The following is a 19,104-nucleotide window of genomic DNA, read 5'->3' as shown; positions in this document are numbered from 1 at the left end:
AGACAATGTTCTTTTAGTAAAGAATGGGTGAAAAAAAGTTGTTTCAAATGTTAGATAGAGAAAGTTATAGGATACCCATTACCGTATGTTACAGGCCCTTCATTGTTCCACGTAAACCTACTACTCATCCCTCATTTAGTCTGTTTGATTCTGGTCACCTTACTGTGGAGAATAGAGAGGAAGTCAAAGAATTATTTCTCTGACAATATTCTCTAAATGTGTCTTACACACGTGGGTGAACAACGTTCACGTAGCGGAGGTCTGATATGAAAATAAGTGCTTGCCTTTGCGGGGTCAGCAGTGCCTGTTCACCATCTCTGTCTCTCTGACAGGTGGCGTGCGATTGAATGAGATGATGAGATGGCAATTACATAACGCCTCATAGAAATCAATCTCACCCCTACCGCGCGTCGATGACGGCTCTCACCCATTGACACAAACGTGTAATTGCCATCCGCAGAAAAATAAATGTCTTGTGATGAGGAAATGTCTATTTCAGTTTTCTTTGCAACAGCTGAACGGCCTAAAGAACGATGTACGCCTTATTAACAATTCTAGAATTGGAGAAAGTAATATTGTTACATATCCCTCCTTCAAAAAGCTATCACGAGGACCCTGCTACGAACACTTGGCCTCCTGATGACTTGTTAGAATGCCCCCATGAACACTTCAGTCACGGGGCATGGATTAATGCTTTAAGATTGACAGCTGTCTTTGGTGATTTGCTCTTTCATCCAGACACAAAGGAAGAGAGTACAAGGGTCATTCTACAGATTCGGTGCCGTTTCAGTAATGTCAGTGTCCCAGGGCTTACTACTGTTACAACTTTACAGAACTTTGATCAAACTAAACTTAAACTGATAGCTGCTAGCCTCCAGAATTAACGAAATTAGCACAAAATATTCAACCCTGTCACATTCAACCCTGTCACATTTTTCAATGTTACAGGGTTGAATAGATTTAAAAATGTTTCGATATTTAAAGTATATAGCTTGATCCACATAATGTTTTGTTATTGCTGTGAATGCAAGTGTTCAGTATCAACAACAAAAAACTAAGAATTTCATAAGGTCATTTGAGAAGGTCAACAAAGAATTTCCAGGTCATTGACTTGTCTATGCTTTCAGATTCATCAAAGGCAAAAACAGCAGCAAAAAGGCAGTAAGGAGTACAGGGCTAGAAGGAATACTGATCAAGAACGAAGGGAAAGGTACCTCAGGAGTGAACGCACAAGAAAAAAGGACAAAAGAAGGATAAAAATGTGGCATAAGATGCTTGTTCACTCAACCCAGTTACATGATTTTCAACCCTGTAATGGTGCTTTCAACCCTGTTATGCTGCTTTCAGCCCTGTTTTGAGATGAATTGTGTGCTTTTTTTGTATCAAATAAAAAAGTTATGAAATCAAGAGATTTGTTTCATGTGTATTATATCAGGATAAATAAGTGAAGGTCAATGTGAAGGCTGGTGTTTTGTCAGGTTTTCTTTATTTTCTATTTCATTGTAATATGTCATTATTTACAAGGGACATCTAAACTGGGAGATCATGCCAGAAGCTGTCCACAAACTTACTTAAAAATGTATTGTTGAATTGCAAAATGGTCGTGATGGGGTTGAATGAAGGCAGGGACTTGTTTCAGAAATGTTGCAAAATAATAACTTAATTGTTTATGTTATGATGGGAAAAGGTATTTTCTATAAACAACACATATTACCACATCACATCAAATCAAAAAAAGTTTAAAATTGAAATGTACTTTTTTTCATCTTCCGAAATCTGAAATGGCACCGAATCTGTAGAATGACCCACAAGGGATTCAAGTCAAGTATGAGGCAGTTAACACTGATTTTTAATAGATTCTGTCCACTGGATTATTTCAACAAAGTGGTCAAGTCCCACGGTTGCATACACGAACAGACAACACTACAAAACTACAAATCGACAATGTGAGGTTTCGGCCTGGATGGATTTCATGAATGAGCACACGTCGCCCCCTAATGGTTTACTATCCAACATTTTTTTTTATTTTATCCTGTGATGCCTTGATGGTTGAGTGAATGTCATACTTATAACTATCAGAATGATTCATACTGGGACATCTGAATCAGACACAATAAGTATTTAACGACAATCGCAGGATTCCACCACTTCATAAAGCATGATTTTCATAAGCTGTCAATTCAACCAGGCTTCATTCAAATGCAGAACAGCAGAAATACAGGCCCTTTCCATTTTATGTATAGCGCACGTACACTCACACAATCTGTAAACCCCCACTCCCCACTCACGTAAACACGTACACACACGTTAGTCGCATTAATTTACCTTGTCAAATCCACAGAGGATTTTGGCAGCTGCAGGGCCTCGCGTTTCCTAACAGCGTTATTAAACGGTCCCTGTGCATTTATTGGCGAGGTGATAAGAAACGGTTGTTTAATCTGGGATTAACCATTTTATTATTTCCTCTTGTTAAAATTGTCCTAAGTGAAAATGTCATACATTTGATTATTATCTTTTTTTTGTATTAAAATACACGCCAAGGTGCTATTAAAGGACAGACAGGCAGACAGACACGAAACTAGCTTCATTGTATGAACAATCAGGCCAACATTTTTTGGGAATACAGCTAAATTGATTTTTGAGTAGTTTTTTCTCAGCATCTGATCTAATGCTTTGAATAAAGAGCATCCACTCATAGCATAACATCTGGTCATTCAACTGGGCTTTGGCCATGAAGATGAATTTGTTTCATTGTCTACCATTACTAAAGGAGTGAATATACTGTTTAGGCTGTGACAGTCAAGAAGGCCAGTGTTCATTTAAATGTGTCACAGAAAGCCAGCCATATTGACAGGCGTAAGTGGCTGTTTGGCTTCAAACCTACTGAAATTGCTGGATTGAGGCCAAGGACTTCTGATCTCCGGTGAGGTGTTGCAATATAGTGTCAGTAAATGGTCCAAAGTGGAGCTGCTATGAACAATGGAAGATTTATTCTCTAACATATTGTGGTATACGTGACCCTTTACCCCAAATTCATCGTATATCTTAAATATCAGCATGTTAAACAACGTTTGCCTATAGTCAATAGACTACCACACAATTACAGAGTAAGAATAGGGTAACAATTTAGATGAAGGCTTAGTGCATGGCACATTCATCAAACCATGCTTCATAAGCAGCATTCATCAACTATTAATTAATTATTTCCAACACACACATCAATTCAATTTGCATTATCTGCATCTCCAACACAACTCATTTTTGTTTGAGAATAATCTCAGTCTGAGAGCAATCTGTTGATGTATTTTTGTATATTCTGTTTCACAGAGTATGTTGATTGATAGACGGAGATGACAGATAGATGATGAATGAAGTATTATTACAGGGAAACCTCACTGGTTGAACAGAGTTGGTAGTGAGCTGAAGCCTGCTTATGCTTTCTTAATGTTTCTGTCATAATATTATTACTACACACTTTTGTTTCTTTTACGTTTCACCTGTTTTTGTTGAGCAACTCTTGTCTCCTGGACTAGAAATTGGCCTTTATACTTTACAAATCAGAAAAGATCTTCAGCAAAAATCTTTCATTTTACAATGATGGGAAGAGTGTTCGCTCAGCACCCCGTTTTTTATCTCTCAAAGGTGCATTTTCTGTATTTTTGAAATGCAAAAATGTATGAACACTATACTATTTTGCTGTTAATTATATAACCATTTTAATAATGCCCATAAAATACAAATTACAAAATACATTTTTGTATTTCAAATATATATACATTAAAATAGATCACTATTATCCAGTATTACCAATGCTTCATTCGCAATGCAATTACTCGAAGGACAGACAGTCACATTGGATTAAGGCGCAACAGATTTGTAGTATTCTCTCCCTACATGAACCATCAACAGGTTGATATGGAATAAAAGGAAGAACATGAGAAATGTATCCTCATAACACCTGTCTACATAACACACATGCTGGCATGCTTATGCTAGCAAATGTTGCTACTAGCAAAGCATCTATGTTGTCTGGCCTCCCGCTCAGCCGCTGTCATTTAAGGACAGTCACTCATCAGAAACCCTGCACTCAGTATCGTTTACAGGAGCGTCCACCCTGCACTGCAGTCTCATCAGTATACTCTCCCCATTGCTTGTGGTTCGAAAAAAGTCTTGAAGTTTACTTTGGTTTTGTCTGCAGATAAAAGTCACATTGGCGTGAGGATTGGGGATGGGTGTCTAGACAAGAGCGACACCAAAACAGAGGAAAGGGAGATTTGAGGTTTTATCAAATAATGAACGATAGGAAAGACAGCCTCGATACGCTTGTGCAGATCGAATGAGTAATTACTCTTCCATAACTTCATAATAGCGCGTGGAGAATAAGCTTCTTGGGCACATAATTAGGGAGTACATTAACCAGGGAGTGAAGAGGGGGGTGGGATGAGGCCGACTGAGGCCGCAGAGAAAGAAAGAGAAAGGCGGGGGGGGGGATGAAGAAAGGGCAAGTCACAGATATTGAGGATTTACTGGGAGAGCAAAGAGGTGTGAACAAAGTGAAAATGTCACAAAAGGTTGGGGTAAAAGTAAGACCAAAAACTTTCAGAAGAGGGGAGCTCTTATAAAAGGAAGGGAACGATGATGTCAACCTGACTGTTAAAAATTATTATGACCACCGCGCGACAGCAAATTACCACTTTCTGGTTATATTTAAAAAAAAAAAAAATTCTGTTTCTGGCAACGATTTCCGGGACACTGAAACAGCAGGGTGCACGAAATTTGGTGGGCATGTAGCCTTACTAGATGAGCGTGGAACCACTGATTTTCGTTTTGATCCGTTGCACCCCCGTCGGACTGGACCCCTTTTAAAGAGGGTGGGGCGATTCAGTTTTCTGTGGATAAGTCGAAAACCGTAGGGCTTAGGAGGACCACATTTTTTTTGTATGTTGGTCTTAAGAGGCCACGTCAACCATTCCACTACCACTTATTTCATGTATAGCGCCACCTAGTTACAAATGAAAAAGCAAAAATGGAGTGTTGTAAAAGTGTTGTAAAAGTGTTTTAATTGTAAGTTGACAAGGTCAGAACTGCACGAGATCGGAGGTGTGGGATCATTATGACACCTTCTGACTGTAGTTAAGTTTCGTGGAATTCCGTTCACGGGGGGGCATGCAATAAATGTATTTATTTATTTATATGATATATGACACACACATACACAGTAGACATTCGTATGCACACATACACACACAGTAGACATATGTACGCATGCACAAATAATTCCTTTAATACATGAAAATGAAACACAAACCAATTTGCACACACAAAACACACAAACACACTGACAACCATGACTCATTCTGTGCCAAAACCTACTGAACAGTTCGGCGGTCATATTTTGTAACGCTTTGTGTTACGTCTAGCTATGTCCTGAACACCAGCCTAGGGACATTCCGATTGTAGGGATAGTCCCTCGATTCTTAATATTTTTAATATAAATACAGATAAGCTTGGTTATGTCCACCAGTTTTGGCCCAAAGTCAGTGGCAGGGATTCAATAAGGTATGCTACAACAGAAGTCAGAACATTCACTGCCAGGTGGACATAGCCACTATAGTGACCACCACTGCATTTGGAATTACATCAGTGAACAGTAATGGGAAGGTTCACTGCCAGCCAAAATATCTGCTTACTCTTAAACAATCCTGCACCTCACAACACTCAAACCACATTAGCTTCAGGGCTTTGGCTGAAAAAGAAAAACCAAACCCAACCTTCAATCATTTGTTTCACAGTAGGCAAAGGAGCCGTGGGCTTTTGAATGAATCCCATTGTGGCTCCTGTGTAATTACGCCTTCAAAGAGCAATTAACCCATCAAACGCCTACTGAGCAGACCAAGCTACAATGCGCCTGCTCTGGTTTTTAAATTGATAAAAGAGAAAAAGTTTGTCTGAGAGTGGACTTTGTGGAGTGAGATAACTAATAATAAAAGAAAACAACCTAATTTCCCGCATTGAACCTGCTCATTTTCTGAAACCACTTTGGAAATGCTTTTATCTGGCCAAACCTTTCACATTCCCAAATACAATCTGGTACTCTGGAAGAACAACAAAGCCATTATCATCAAGGCCCTAGCATGTACCATAGTACCCATCAAAGGTGGTGCACCTCAACACACTATTCACTCTGCTTTTTCCAGGAGGTTTTTTGAAAATGTCTTTGTTTTCCTAAATTGCTCTGTTCTTTTGACAGCTCACGTAGACCACTAATGGGACCAGGGTCTCTTTGGTCAGCCACACCGTACAGCCACAAAGTGGTGCCGCAGAATTGTACAGAGTAAATGCACACCTCAAGACGACAAGCTTAGTAAAAGTAGAATTGCTTTATCACTAAAAGACAGAATATCTCACAGTTGGACAGCAAAAGAGAAACGTGCCTAAGGATTTTTATTATTTTTTAAATAAAGGTCTTGTAATTATGACCGCTGCGCCTGACAGCGCTGCGGCGGTCATATAGGTTTAGTCGGAGTTTTTTTTCCATTTTTTTTCTGTTTGCCGATTTTCTGTCAACGATTTCCGGGACACTGAAACACCGGGGTGCACGAAATTTGGTGGGCATGTAGCCTTACCAGATGAGTGTGGAACCACTGATTTTCGTTTTGATCCGTTGCACCCCCGTCGGACTGGACCCGTTTTAAAGAGGGTGGGGCGATTCAGTTTTCTGTGAATAAGTCGAAAACCGTAGGGCTTAGGAAAACCGTTGGTCTTAGGAGGCCACGTCAACCATTCCACTACCACTTATTTCATGTATAGCGCCACCTAGCTACAAATGAAAAAGCAAAAATGGAGTGTTGTAAAACATTTTAATTGACAAGGTCAGAACTGCACGAAATCGGAGGTGTGGGATCATTATGACACCTTCTGATTGCACGTTAAGTTTCGTGGAATTCCGTTCACGGGGGGGGGGGCATGATTTATATGATTATACACCAACTGGCCTGTAGGTGGCGCGACACAGTTTTCTTCGAATATCCCGAGAACCGTAGGGCCTTGGAGGGCCAAATTGTTCTTGCATGTTTGTGTCAAGGGGCCATGTCAACCCATAACATAACCAGTCATTACATGTATAGCGCCACCTAGTTAAAAATGAAAAAGCAAAAATGAGGTGTTTTAATCGAATATATGTCAAAGTGCTCGAAAATTTACCAAATTTGCCAGGGACATCAAGCCTGTAACCGTCCATCTTCAGTAGAGTTTTTGTCCATGGATGGAGCAAAATGGCTCTGTAGCGCCCCCTAGAACATTGCAAAAAAACCTGCACATTGGGGTTATTTTGGCGTAGCTTGACAGAATTCGGTACACATCTTCATCATGCTTGGACGCACTATCAAAGTCTCTTGACGCCATGGTGGCAGGTCCACAGGAAGTCGGCCATTTTGAGTGGAAGATGCGTTTTGACGGCGTTTGCACACCTCGCATCTGATCGAACTCCTCCGACAAATTTAATGGTAACGCCTTGAAATGTGGTCAGGTTACTCTTCAGCCATGGGCGACTAAAAGTTATATAAGATTTTCTCATTAGTCGGAAGGTGTGGGCGTGGCAGACCCTCAAACTTTGCCAACTTCTCTTATAACTCTTGCGTACATTGGGCCTCATTTATAAAACGTTGCGTAGAAACCATCCTACATTTTGTCTAAGACATTTCCTGAAATGAGCGTAAGTGAGATCCACAGAAAACAGACGTACACACAAAAAACACGTGTACGCCAATCCTTCGGTTATAAATCACAAATGGTCGTGAAATTGTGCGCAACGGAATCTCCGCCCTCAAAACGCCCCTATTTAATCTAATCAGCATATTATCAATGCACAAACAGAGCGCATCCTCAATGCACAAACTCTCTGTGACAGTGACAAGCAAGAAAGAAACATGTAAACAGAAGAATTAAAGTGAGGCTGACATCGACGTTCTGCTGATGGAACAGCAGATGCGGGGCAAAACATCGTTAGAAAGCCTGTCTGGTGGCGTAATGGCAAAAGCAAAGTATTTGACATGTAGTAGACACGTCTCCGAAGCACCAGCACCTGCGGCACGAGTAGCCCCAGAAGCCGCATCTGCGGCAGCAGCACCAAGGCTTTGGTGCGCTCCACTACCGACCTGTGCTGTATTGAAGTGGGCTTCCTAGGCTTTCTGAGTGTGCGAAATCTGGATGAGAATACATTGGGAACCCTGTTTTACGCAGGAAATCCTCTTTCACATTTTGCTGGGCACTGTATGGAAATCTAATAAATTGCGGGCATATGGGATAGTATACTGCGAAGGACATCGGGCAAAATTCTGCTTAATGATGACGAGGTTTGCTCGACTGGTCTCCAATTTCTCATCGGAACGTTCCCAGGAATCCAAGAACGGACAATACCTGAACGTGTATGGCCTGGTTGCCTCTGGTGCGCCTCTCTACACGAGAGGCCATTTGGGCACAACGCTCTCGGCAAGCGGTACCTGCTTATCAGACATACATCATCCTGTGTCAAAAAGTCTGCGCGATCACAAAAAACCCTCTCTCCTTATTGCGCAGTTGGCAATATCTTCTAACAACGCCAATGCAGCCATATCTCTTCTGAAAACTAAGCCACTATTAGTCTTTTTATAGGCTATAAGTTTGAGGGAAATGTTTTACACTTATGAAATTAAACGGAATACCTATAAGATGTGAATCTCATTCATGTGTAAATTATTGTAATACTTTATTTGATTTTATTGAGCGAAACATTAATTTGGCCTTTCACCATTAGCCCAAATGGTGACGGTGGTGCTGAGGATGTTGAAGATGAAACTGCGTGTCGGCTGTCGGCGCTCGGAGAGTCCTGAATTCCTGCAGTACTCCAGTATTGCCGCAAGGAAATGTACTTACACGAACTGAAACCAGACGTAGAGATACATCCTTTTCTACGTCTAAGACGGTTTTTATAAATCTGTACTTAGACGTGGATTTGATCGCACGCACAGTCTAAGATCAGTTCTGTGCGTAAGTACGTGTTATAAATGAGGCCCATTGTTTGATCCAGAGAAAATGTCTTAGGGTGGACGCTGGATCCAGCCCAAAACGCGTACATATGCCTGACTGATATCACCTATAGCGCCACCTGTTGGTGGTTGGAAATTTCACTTTGTTTCCACACCTCTTTATTTGACCTGTTTTAACAAACTACATTGCAAAAGAAAAATATACCAAAAAAAATATTTTAGGGCTGGAGTTGAAACCATGACAGACAGTATTTAAGTACTGGATTATCAAAACACCCATAAATGTCACAACTCGGAAGTAAGGTCATCTTCATCCTCGAGGAAAACCAAGACGTGTATAGAACACGTATTATTAATGGCAATTACCATAAAACATGGGCCTTTGATAGAGTATGTTCATGCTGTTAGTCATTGCCAGTAAAGCTGTGTTGATTAATATCTTCAATGTTTTCAAAAATTAAAAAAAGGGCTTTTTGGTCCCTTAGGCAAAAGCATTAAATGCTTTCAACACCAGCAATAATTCAACTCAACAAGTAAATTCAACCAGGGAAATAAATGAAACTTCTATTTGTAAAGTGTATTAGACATTTAATATAGTTTGTGCTATTGTATCATCTGACAGATTGTTCTATAAATTATATACATTTGTACAACATAAGAAGTCTGTTTCTCACATATTTATACAGGAAAGAAATCAAGGAAACAAGAAAGGAAACAACAGGCAGTATGGGAGAAAAAAAAGAAGAGGAACAGAAAGCCAGGGAGGTGGGGCTGGTAGGTTCCAACGCCCTCCGTCAACTTGGCCTCTGCACGCCACGTGTGATGTTCATGCCGGCATCGCCTCCAGAGGGGGGAGCTCATGCTTGTTGGCACGAGCTCGGCGGTGAGGGGGCGAGAAATGTCACAGAGCGGGGGGGGGGGGGTGGTAATCGGCGGCTGTGGGTCAAACCAAGACTAGACAAAGCGAGGTGGACCTCTCCCTTGATTCTGCCATGGCAACCATATTATTCAGGGGGAGTGGGACGCTCCGCTGCCTGACCCTGCGTGTGTTGCCCAGCGTGGCTCTTTTGCTCCACGCCAAAAAGTAGATTGTGTACCATGAACTGGTGTGTGTGTGTGTGTGTGTGTGTGTGTGTGTGTGTGTGTGTGTGTGTGTGTGTGTGTGTGTGTGTATGTGTGTGAGTGTGTGTGTGTGAGTGTGTGTGTGTGAGTGTGTGTGTGTGTGAGAGAGAGTCTCAGCTACTGAAGTGAATGCTATGTAATGCGGTTTGCTAAGAGTAGGTCTCCACTGGCAACTCCCCAAGTAGCTCATCCAAATCATCTGAAAACACAAATAAGAAAACATCTTAAAACATGCATACGCGCACATACGCGCACACACGCGGGCACACACACACACACACACACACACACACACACACACACACAATATTAGCATCCAGGTGCCTGGAACACAAACAGAGCGGGGGGGGGGTATTCCACATCTTTGGCTTAGGGACGAACCTGGGTAAGAGTAAACTCTCTAAGAGAAGAGTCGTTTGGCCTTGTTTTGCTAGGAGATTAGAGTCATTCATGTTTCACTTACTCTGCGTTAACTCACCCAGGTTTGTCAGTTAACTTACAATACCCCCCCAGAACAGTCTGAAAGGTCAGGCTGGTGTTTTGGATGTAGGTGTTTCTGCAGGGGTTTCTCTAACAATCCAGTTGCCGGGAAACCAGGGGACACTAACCGACTACACCACCGGGAGAAAACAGCAGCAAGCATCCCCCCACCCCACCCACACACCATCATGGAAAACAAACAGACTAAATATTTGTATAATTTACTTTTAGTGTCTAAAAATATTAAAACCCAAAAACCAGGCACTCTTACAAACACACACAAACACCTGTGTCCCATGCAGCCTCATTGGTCAGCGATGGCCCATTGGTATGAGATGTAGGATCAAGTGGGCCTTCCTGCGCTTTACTGGTACTCTGGCCCAGCTTTTCCTCCTCCACCTCCTCCTCAAAGTGGAGATCCATCTGAGACACGGGGGCTCCTACTGTCCTGGAGGAGTCCTCGTCCCACAGCTCCACTGGCCCCTAACCGACACACACACACACACACACACACACACACACACACACACACACACGAGGAGGGGAAGGGACAAGAGACCGCTGTGACACACAATGTTGTCAATCAAACCTATATATTAAAGTTGATGAAATTAGATACAGGATCCATAACGTGTTTTATAATCCCATTTATAAAACAATTGGGTTCTAGCGCGTAATTTAGCTGTTTCTGATTGGACGAGAGACGTTCCATGCTATAGGTTATTCGTCAACATACCTACAGTTACTGGACTTTTCACAGCTAAAAATAAATCACTCCGCGATGAAACATTCGCATTGATGATAACCGTTAATTCAAAGTTTTTAAAATTCCAAACCAAGACGTTGACAATGGAACTATTTTTTGTTGCGGAGAAACAATGGCGAAATAAACCATTTTGAATCAATAACTTCGTGTTGAAATGTTAATTTGTTGACTGTAGAATTGTTTTATAAAAGCAATATAGCACTCGTGGGAGTGGGGTAGGTAATGGATAATCCCACGGGTGTTGTTGCCTTCGCCACTCGGCCTGGCGGCCTCGGTGGCTACGGCCGAACACCACCCGTGGGATTATCCCTTACCTACCCCACTCCCACTCCCACTCCTGCTATATTACTTAATTATCTGCCTCTTCAACTCACTGGGGCATGCTGGGATAGGAGTGTGGAGGGCTGGAGGCGGCCGTCTGGCGAGTAGATCCGGAGCAGGTTGTTGGGCGTGACGTTCAGGTAGTGATTCCGATGAGAGGGGGAGAACACACCCACCTTAGCCAGAAACAAAAGTACCAAGATGTCACTACTACTCTGCAATACCGCCACACACTGCACACTGCACACTTGTTAACATACAGGGAGCTAAACTCGTGAGTGTACTCATGCACTGTACTCTCTTACTAGCAAACTGGAGATGTGGTATAATACACAGTACACTACATGAGCATACTTTGTGATGTGGTATAATACTCATTATAAAACAATTGGGTTCTAGCGCGTAATTTAGCTGTTTCTGATTGGACGAGAGACGTTCCATGCTATAGGTTATTCGTCAACATACCTACAGTTACGGGTCTTTTCACAGCTAAAAATAAATATCACTCCGCGATGAAACATTTGCATTGATGATAACCGTTAATTCAAAGTTTTTTAAATTCCAAACCAAGACGTTGACAATGGAACTATTTTTTGTTGCGGAGAAACAATGGCGAAATAAACCATTTTTAATCAATAACTTCGTGTTGAAATGTTAATTTGTTGACGGTAGAATTGTTTTATAAAAGCAATATAGCACTCGTAGGAGTCGGGTAGGTAAGGGATAATCCCACGGGTGATGTTGCCTACGCCACTCGGCCTGCGGCCTCGATGGCTACGGCCGAACACCACCCGTGGGATTATCCCTTACCTACCCCACTCCCACTCCTGCTATATTGCTTAAGTACACTACATGAACATAGTTTGTGATGTGGTATAATACTCAGTACACTACACAGTTCACTACATGAGCATAGTTTGTGATGTGGTATAATTCTCAGTACACTACATGAGCATAGTTTGATGTTGTAGAATACTCATTAAACTATACAAAATATATTACTTGTTTGAGTAAAAGCACTGCTCCGGTCTTCAGCTCTGCCTGTCGATCCTCGAAGAGACGGCGGTGCACAGTGCCCTGAATCTCACCTGTTTACACACACACAAAGAACTGAACATTAGTGTTGCCCCCTGCTGGACGAAATGACTACTGCAGCTTTGTGATGATTATCAGCATGCCTGTTTGAGGATGTTGAGGAGTGTCCCATTTTTCAGATGGAATAAAGAGAAATGAACGGAGATGGCTGCTGATTAGGGGGAGACACCGCGGGAGGAATGCCTGGGTGGCCTATGTGGCTGACATCACAGGGATGGAGAAGAGGAGGAAGAAGAAAGAATGGGGGAGGAAACCAAGAGGGAGAGAAAACAGATTGAGAGCTGGGGGGCACAAGAGACACAGCAGATGTCTTGCATTCGAGTGTGTAAGTGTGTATTTACATCTGAGTGTGTGTGTGTGTGTGTGTGTGTGTGTGTGTGGTTGTGTGTGTGTGTGTGTGTGGTTGTGTGTGTGTGTGTGTGGTTGTGTGTGTGTGTGTGTGTGTGAACGAGAAAGAGCGAGTCTGGGAAATCAAGCATAGAACAAAGGGAGACCTCTTCACCCCTTGCCTTGATTGTTCATTCTACCATAAATACCAGAGGCAAACCAACATAAAAGCTTGCTACGTGTCCTCTTCACAAGTAAGGTCAATGCACAGTCTTCAGATATATGGATGTGTTTGGCACTCTGTGTGCAGCGGATGTGACCTGCCAGTAATATGATGATGTGCTGGGAGCATACTCTGTGTGTGTGTCTGTCTGTGTGTGTGTGAGAGGGAGAGAGAGAGAGACAGAGTGTGTGTGTCTGTGTGTGTGTGTGAGAGGGAGAGAGAGAGAGAGAAAGACAAAGTGTGTGTGTGTGTGTGTGTGTGTGTGTGTGTGTGTGTGTGTGTTTTTTACCTGTTGGGTCTGTAAATACAGCCTTGGCATCAGCATGCGTGTGTAGAATACTCTTTAGTACAACAGCCATGTTGGGAACTTTATTCTTGCTCAGCTGTTTGAGCGCCGCCTAAAGAAAGGTAAAGGATGAGAGAATGGGGAGGAAGAGAATTCAAAAGAAGAGAGTGATGAAATAAAGATGTAGAGAGAGATGCAGAAGTGATACTGAAAAAGATTTATGGGGACAGATGTGCAGATGTGTGTGCGTGTGTGTGAGCGATTGTGTGTGAGAGAGAGAGAGATATGTAGAGAAAGAATATTCAACAGCGCTCCAAAAACTTCCATTAATGAATTCAGCCAATCATTAACATTCATCAGTTCGCAGCTGATGAATAATTAACAGGCAAGCTCCATTAGGCGAAAGCTCGTTAACAGCAAAACATTGAAATTACAATAATAATCACATCAGGTTGACTGATGAGCGTGACAGCGCTTATCATAATAACTACAGGCTCCCAACCACCGGAGGAGCCATTTATCCTGCTTAGGGTTGGCCGGGCCACACTCGGAAGACAGGCCTATTACCAATAAACAACACACACACTTAGACTTAACCACGCAGGCAGCGATGGTGGGATGGCAGCACCAGGATGTGTGGGAAGATAACAGAGGAGAGGGGAAGCAGGAACTGAGAGGCATTCATCTGTCAGCCATTGCCTTGGTGACAGTGGTGCGCAGGGTTTAGACACTACGCTTAAGAAGCCATTCCTGAACGGTGTTCAATTAAAAGAGAGAGCAGTCGTTCATGGGAGGGGTAAAACAACCTTAAGAGCTTGTTTTAAAAATGTCATTAAAATAAGAATGACTGATGACATTTAAACTGCCGAGTTCATTACATAAGCTGTGCTATTGCAAGGTGCCGGGCTGTGGCGGCTGGAACCACACTGCTCAAACACACGCTGGGCCACAATGAAAGGGGAGCGCATGCGCTAACATTCCCTGACACCGTGGCACCTGAAATGTACAATGGAAAAATAGCAGGATCAAATCAACCGACATCCACACCGGCTGCTCCTCAGAACTATTGCTTCACAGTTCACACAGTGGATCATCTCATTAGGTGCACTGCCCAATATGACTGCAGCTTCAAACTGCAGCTGCGGCTTCTGAAGCTTTTGGCAAGCATACATTTCAGGGACGTACAACCATTTTGAGCTCATCCTACACATCCTAAATGACAAAAGTAATTAACTCTATCTATTAAGCTTCATCTCTCCTTGTGCTTGGGGTGGCCACTGCCTACAACATTTGATCGCTATTTGAAGGCACAGGCTAAAGAACAGGAAACATGGCCTACCCCAAAGAGATCATCTGCCATTAGTATGCCATACACACACCTGATGTGTGTTACTGCATGATGCAGAGCAGAAGAGGCCATGGCTCTTGATCATTTTCTGGGGGCACTGGTTTATGGCCACTACTGCCCCATCAGACTTAACTGTAATTAAAGAGGCAGGGGGCCGAGAGTGTGGAGCATCTGTGTGAATGATTAAGGAGAGACAGAGGCACGAACAGGGAGATGAATTGGAGTGACATGCTGAGGGGTGACACCAGGGGCCCACCTTGCGGAGCACCATGGCAACGCTGTAGGAGTGCAGGAAACAGGAGGGATTCTTCTCGTCTAATCCAATTTCAGCTTTCATGGCGGCCCAGGCGCCCCCGCTGAAGTCCTCTCCATCGGGCGTCTGCGAGCTGGGGACCTGTGAAGTGACATGCACACACACACACACACACACAGATCATAAAATATACACTGACTGGCACACTGATTTATCCTCTGCAGTGATGGGTCATGGGCGGCCATAGATACCTCAGTCCTGAGTCGAGCTACAGCACCATGGGCAGGTGTCTGTGGAACCGACACCACAATGTCATCCAGACTTTTGCCACTCAACTAGGAAGATGACAAAGACACAGGGAGAAAAAAACGTGTTGGTGCCATCTTTGATTCGACCAAAACCCTTAAAAATACACTCAAGAATAATCGGAAGATCTCGGCCACACATAAGTAGTCCAAAACAGGCATTGGTTCCTCTTTTCAGGAAGAGCATCAGCTAAATTGTTGGGACATTCCATGTCAAATCAACCAGGGGTTCCCACTTCAACATTTATTTTTATTAATTTTGTTTTGATGGAAGATGAATCAATATATGGATATTTAATATTCATCAATATGAAAATTTGACATTTTCATTCTGGAGCAATCTTGACAGGCCAGTTTCTGCCAGATAAAATCACCTATGAACTTGAAACTGCACATACACCCACTGAGGTTTGTTTTACAGCAGGAGGATACATATAAGTTGGCCACATTTAATACTGTTTGATCAGTGGATGTTTACAATTTTGGAAGAAAAAAGATCAAGATATGTCACAATGTGTTTTTACAACATCAGTAAGTAGTAAGTAGTAACCCCCTAAACTTGGTCTATGATTTAGGTGAAAGTTGTAAATGACACCCCCTGTAGTGGCTGTTATCATTATAGCTGAATAATTGAAAAAAATAAGTGGCTTTATTGACATGAAGTAGCCCTGCTGTAATTCTGCAGTTACCCCTAATGACATATTTGACAACTAAGAATAATGAGATGTTAGCAGGCCTCTCAGACCCACCTGCTGGGGCAGTAGTCCAGCCGGTCCAGGGAAGCGCCGGGTTTTGGGCCTGGCTGCGTCCGTTCTTGACCTCTGAGGCGTTTTATTGGAGGCAGACACCAGCTGGACAAGATGATTGGTCAGGACAGGTGTGTGGAGGGAACGGGGTGTGGAGGGGTGTGCAGACGGACGAGGGGAAACCGCCTGGAATAGACCTCCCATGACGTGACCCATGGGCTGCCGCATGGCACTGCCCGCCTGGCCAGGAGGCTGCGGTCTCCCCAGCCTAGGCGTCAAAGGGCTAGGGAAGGGGGAGGATGAGTAGCTGCTCGCTGGCCTTGGGAAGACTGGACTACGTGGAGGCGCAGGGAGAGCTCCAGGGCTTCTGAATGGACCTGGAGATGGACCGGGTCTAGTGAAAGGGCCTCTAGAACTCAGGGCTCTTCCGAGAGGTTCAGGGGTGTGGGTAGAAATGTTGAAGCCTCTCAGATTGGAACCAGAAGTTGTCATGCCACTGGCACAGGCTGAGGGTCGCATCCTTTTTGATGGAGATACAGAATCCTCACAGGGCCAGCAAGAGTTGGGGGCTGAGGTAGGGACTTGGGAAGGCTCCCTAACATGAGGGACCGGCACCATCTGAGGGACATTCTCATCCAAGTCAGCGAGATCCACGTCCCAGTCATCGAAGTCATCCTGCGGAGGGACAACTGAAACGGATGGGAGGCAGTTCTGGTGAGTAGGTCCAGTAGTTTGGTTGCTGTTCGTCATGTTAGATAGGCTGCTGAAGTTCCCAGCAACTGGAACTGAGGGAAGCTTAGGGGCAGAAATCCCCCTGAGTCCCAAAACTGAAGTCTGCCCAGGGACATTGTGAGTCACTGGTTTGACTGGATCCAATTCATTCTCTGGGGTGGTCACGGATGTGGCAGGGATGGCTTGCTTTGAAGCATTTGGGGTGGAGGTCCCTCGAAGACCCGGGGACTGTAGGGCGGTGGCTGGAGCAGAAGGCACTGTCCAGTCTGCTTGCAGCAAATCCTACATAGATACTGCATACGTTAATGTGATGTTTTTATATGCATCTTTTGCCCCACAGACCAATACAGTATAATCACAGGACGCATTACACAACCTCTGCCAACACTGACAGGTGGAGAGCACATGCCTTGTTAAACATTAAAAAGAACGACTCTGATATGAAGTGGGAAGCCTGCAACTGTCTTGCACTACACGAAAGCTAAGATCATTGACTGGGGCATTATCATCGTCAGGTGTGACTGTGCCAACGGCCAAAGTTTTGACAAATGTAGACATGTATAGGTGCACTTCAGGGAACGTTGGTAGCCGTATTTATTTTCTATCGCAACGTTGTGACTCTAAAAATTGCTGAGAGGTTATGAAACGAAATGTTAGTAAAAGTGTCTACACAGTTTTACAATATTGATATGAAACAGGGTCAGTGAACGTGCATATTCAAACGTCACCTCTTCGTCGAATTCCTCTCCGACGTCGAAAAGACCGTTCCACTTGCAAGCCTGCACAAAAATTATCATTCGTGTAAAAACAAAATCAGACTGGCGGAAAAAATCTACAGTTACGTTTGTGCGACTGTGGCTGTAAGGGTCTAATGACTCCTAATAGCTAACGTTAACATGTGTTATTTCACCGGGCACGCTGTATCAGATATCCTCCTTTTAACCAACTGACATACAAAATACTTATCTCTTTTACAGGACAGTAAAATGGTTCATTTGGTAATGGCTTGAACTTAGATAAATAGTTAATGATAGCTGTGCTAAGTTAGCTATTATGTTTGGTCGTGGACTTACCATTGTCGTGCTAGTGACGGGTTTGATCCTTCCATAAATAAGACTATTCGGATTGACAACACAATGGTACACATGAAACTATCTGCATATTTACAATCAAAGGTATTAAATCCTCTCAAACACCGAGTTTTGGGATGAAATGCAAACTCTGTCTAGCTATACAGACGCAGGCTTGGCGCCCCTACGCTCAAACATTACGTGGCTTCCTACGTTCAAACATTACGTGGCTTGCGTATGCCCTGACGTGAAAAAATTCACAAGCGAGATATATAAAGGCTAGATAGCTCGCCCGCGTTTCTGGTCGACGGAGTCGAATGACCGCACATGGCGGCCATTTTGCAACGGAATAGCTCGCTCTGGTAGGGGTACATACTTTTTAAATAACCAGAACTTGCTCAATTTTCAACCGATTTTCAAACGGATTGGTTTGTTATAAACGTAGATATGTAGTTATGACACTGCATACTTATGAAGAACTATAAACATGGGTTTCATATGAAAATAACATTTCCTGTCGAAATCATAATGGAAGATGTTTAACAAACCAACCCGATTGAAAATCATGTGCAACTTAAGTTATATTGAAAAGAAAGAACAATTGTGCCTCGCCAATTGATGTAAAATGACTGAGTAGTAGACTAAAAGTGATACACAATTAAGCTGCACATTTCAACATGTTCAAGCATCCAGAATTATTACCACGGTAATGACGTTTGTAAATCAAGAAATTTGTAAATCCGTCCAGATTTCAGCGAGATAAGAGTGTAAACCAGGGGTCTTCAACAGGGGGTCCGCGACCCCCAGGGGGTCCGCGGAGGTACTGCAGGGGGGTCGCGAAATCTTTGGTTGGTTTGGTTGATTTCACAGATTAAATGTCTTCCAAATCAGAATTGTATTTACTCCCTTTAAATTTTAATTAACATAAATCCAACATATTGTAGCGAACGTATTATTGATCGAGAAGACGTTATCTTTCAGTCCAATCGATACATTCAGCTACA

At 43.1% G+C, this 19,104-nt stretch overlaps 1 protein-coding gene across 1 annotated transcript; it reads right to left on the bottom strand.

Moving 5' to 3' along the window:
- Positions 1–10,191: 10,191 nt before the first annotated feature.
- hrob (homologous recombination factor with OB-fold) lies at positions 10,192–17,827 on the bottom strand (the record flags this gene model as incomplete). Its single annotated transcript, XM_080856134.1, has 9 exons — positions 10,192–10,347; positions 10,916–11,111; positions 11,769–11,891; positions 12,718–12,803; positions 13,650–13,758; positions 15,251–15,388; positions 15,499–15,582; positions 16,302–17,312; positions 17,759–17,827. The coding sequence occupies 9 exons, from the start codon at positions 17,825–17,827 to the stop codon at positions 10,298–10,300; spliced, it is 1,866 nt and encodes a 621-aa protein (XP_080712260.1). The 3' UTR covers positions 10,192–10,297.
- Between the last annotated feature and the right edge of the window lie 1,277 nt (positions 17,828–19,104).

Source organism: Sprattus sprattus (assembly GCF_963457725.1).
Source record: "Sprattus sprattus genome assembly, chromosome: 18".
In the NCBI taxonomy this organism is placed as follows: Eukaryota; Metazoa; Chordata; class Actinopteri; order Clupeiformes; family Clupeidae; genus Sprattus; species Sprattus sprattus.
Note: the sequence above shows the minus strand (reverse complement) of the source record. Positions and strands in the feature narration are given on the sequence as shown.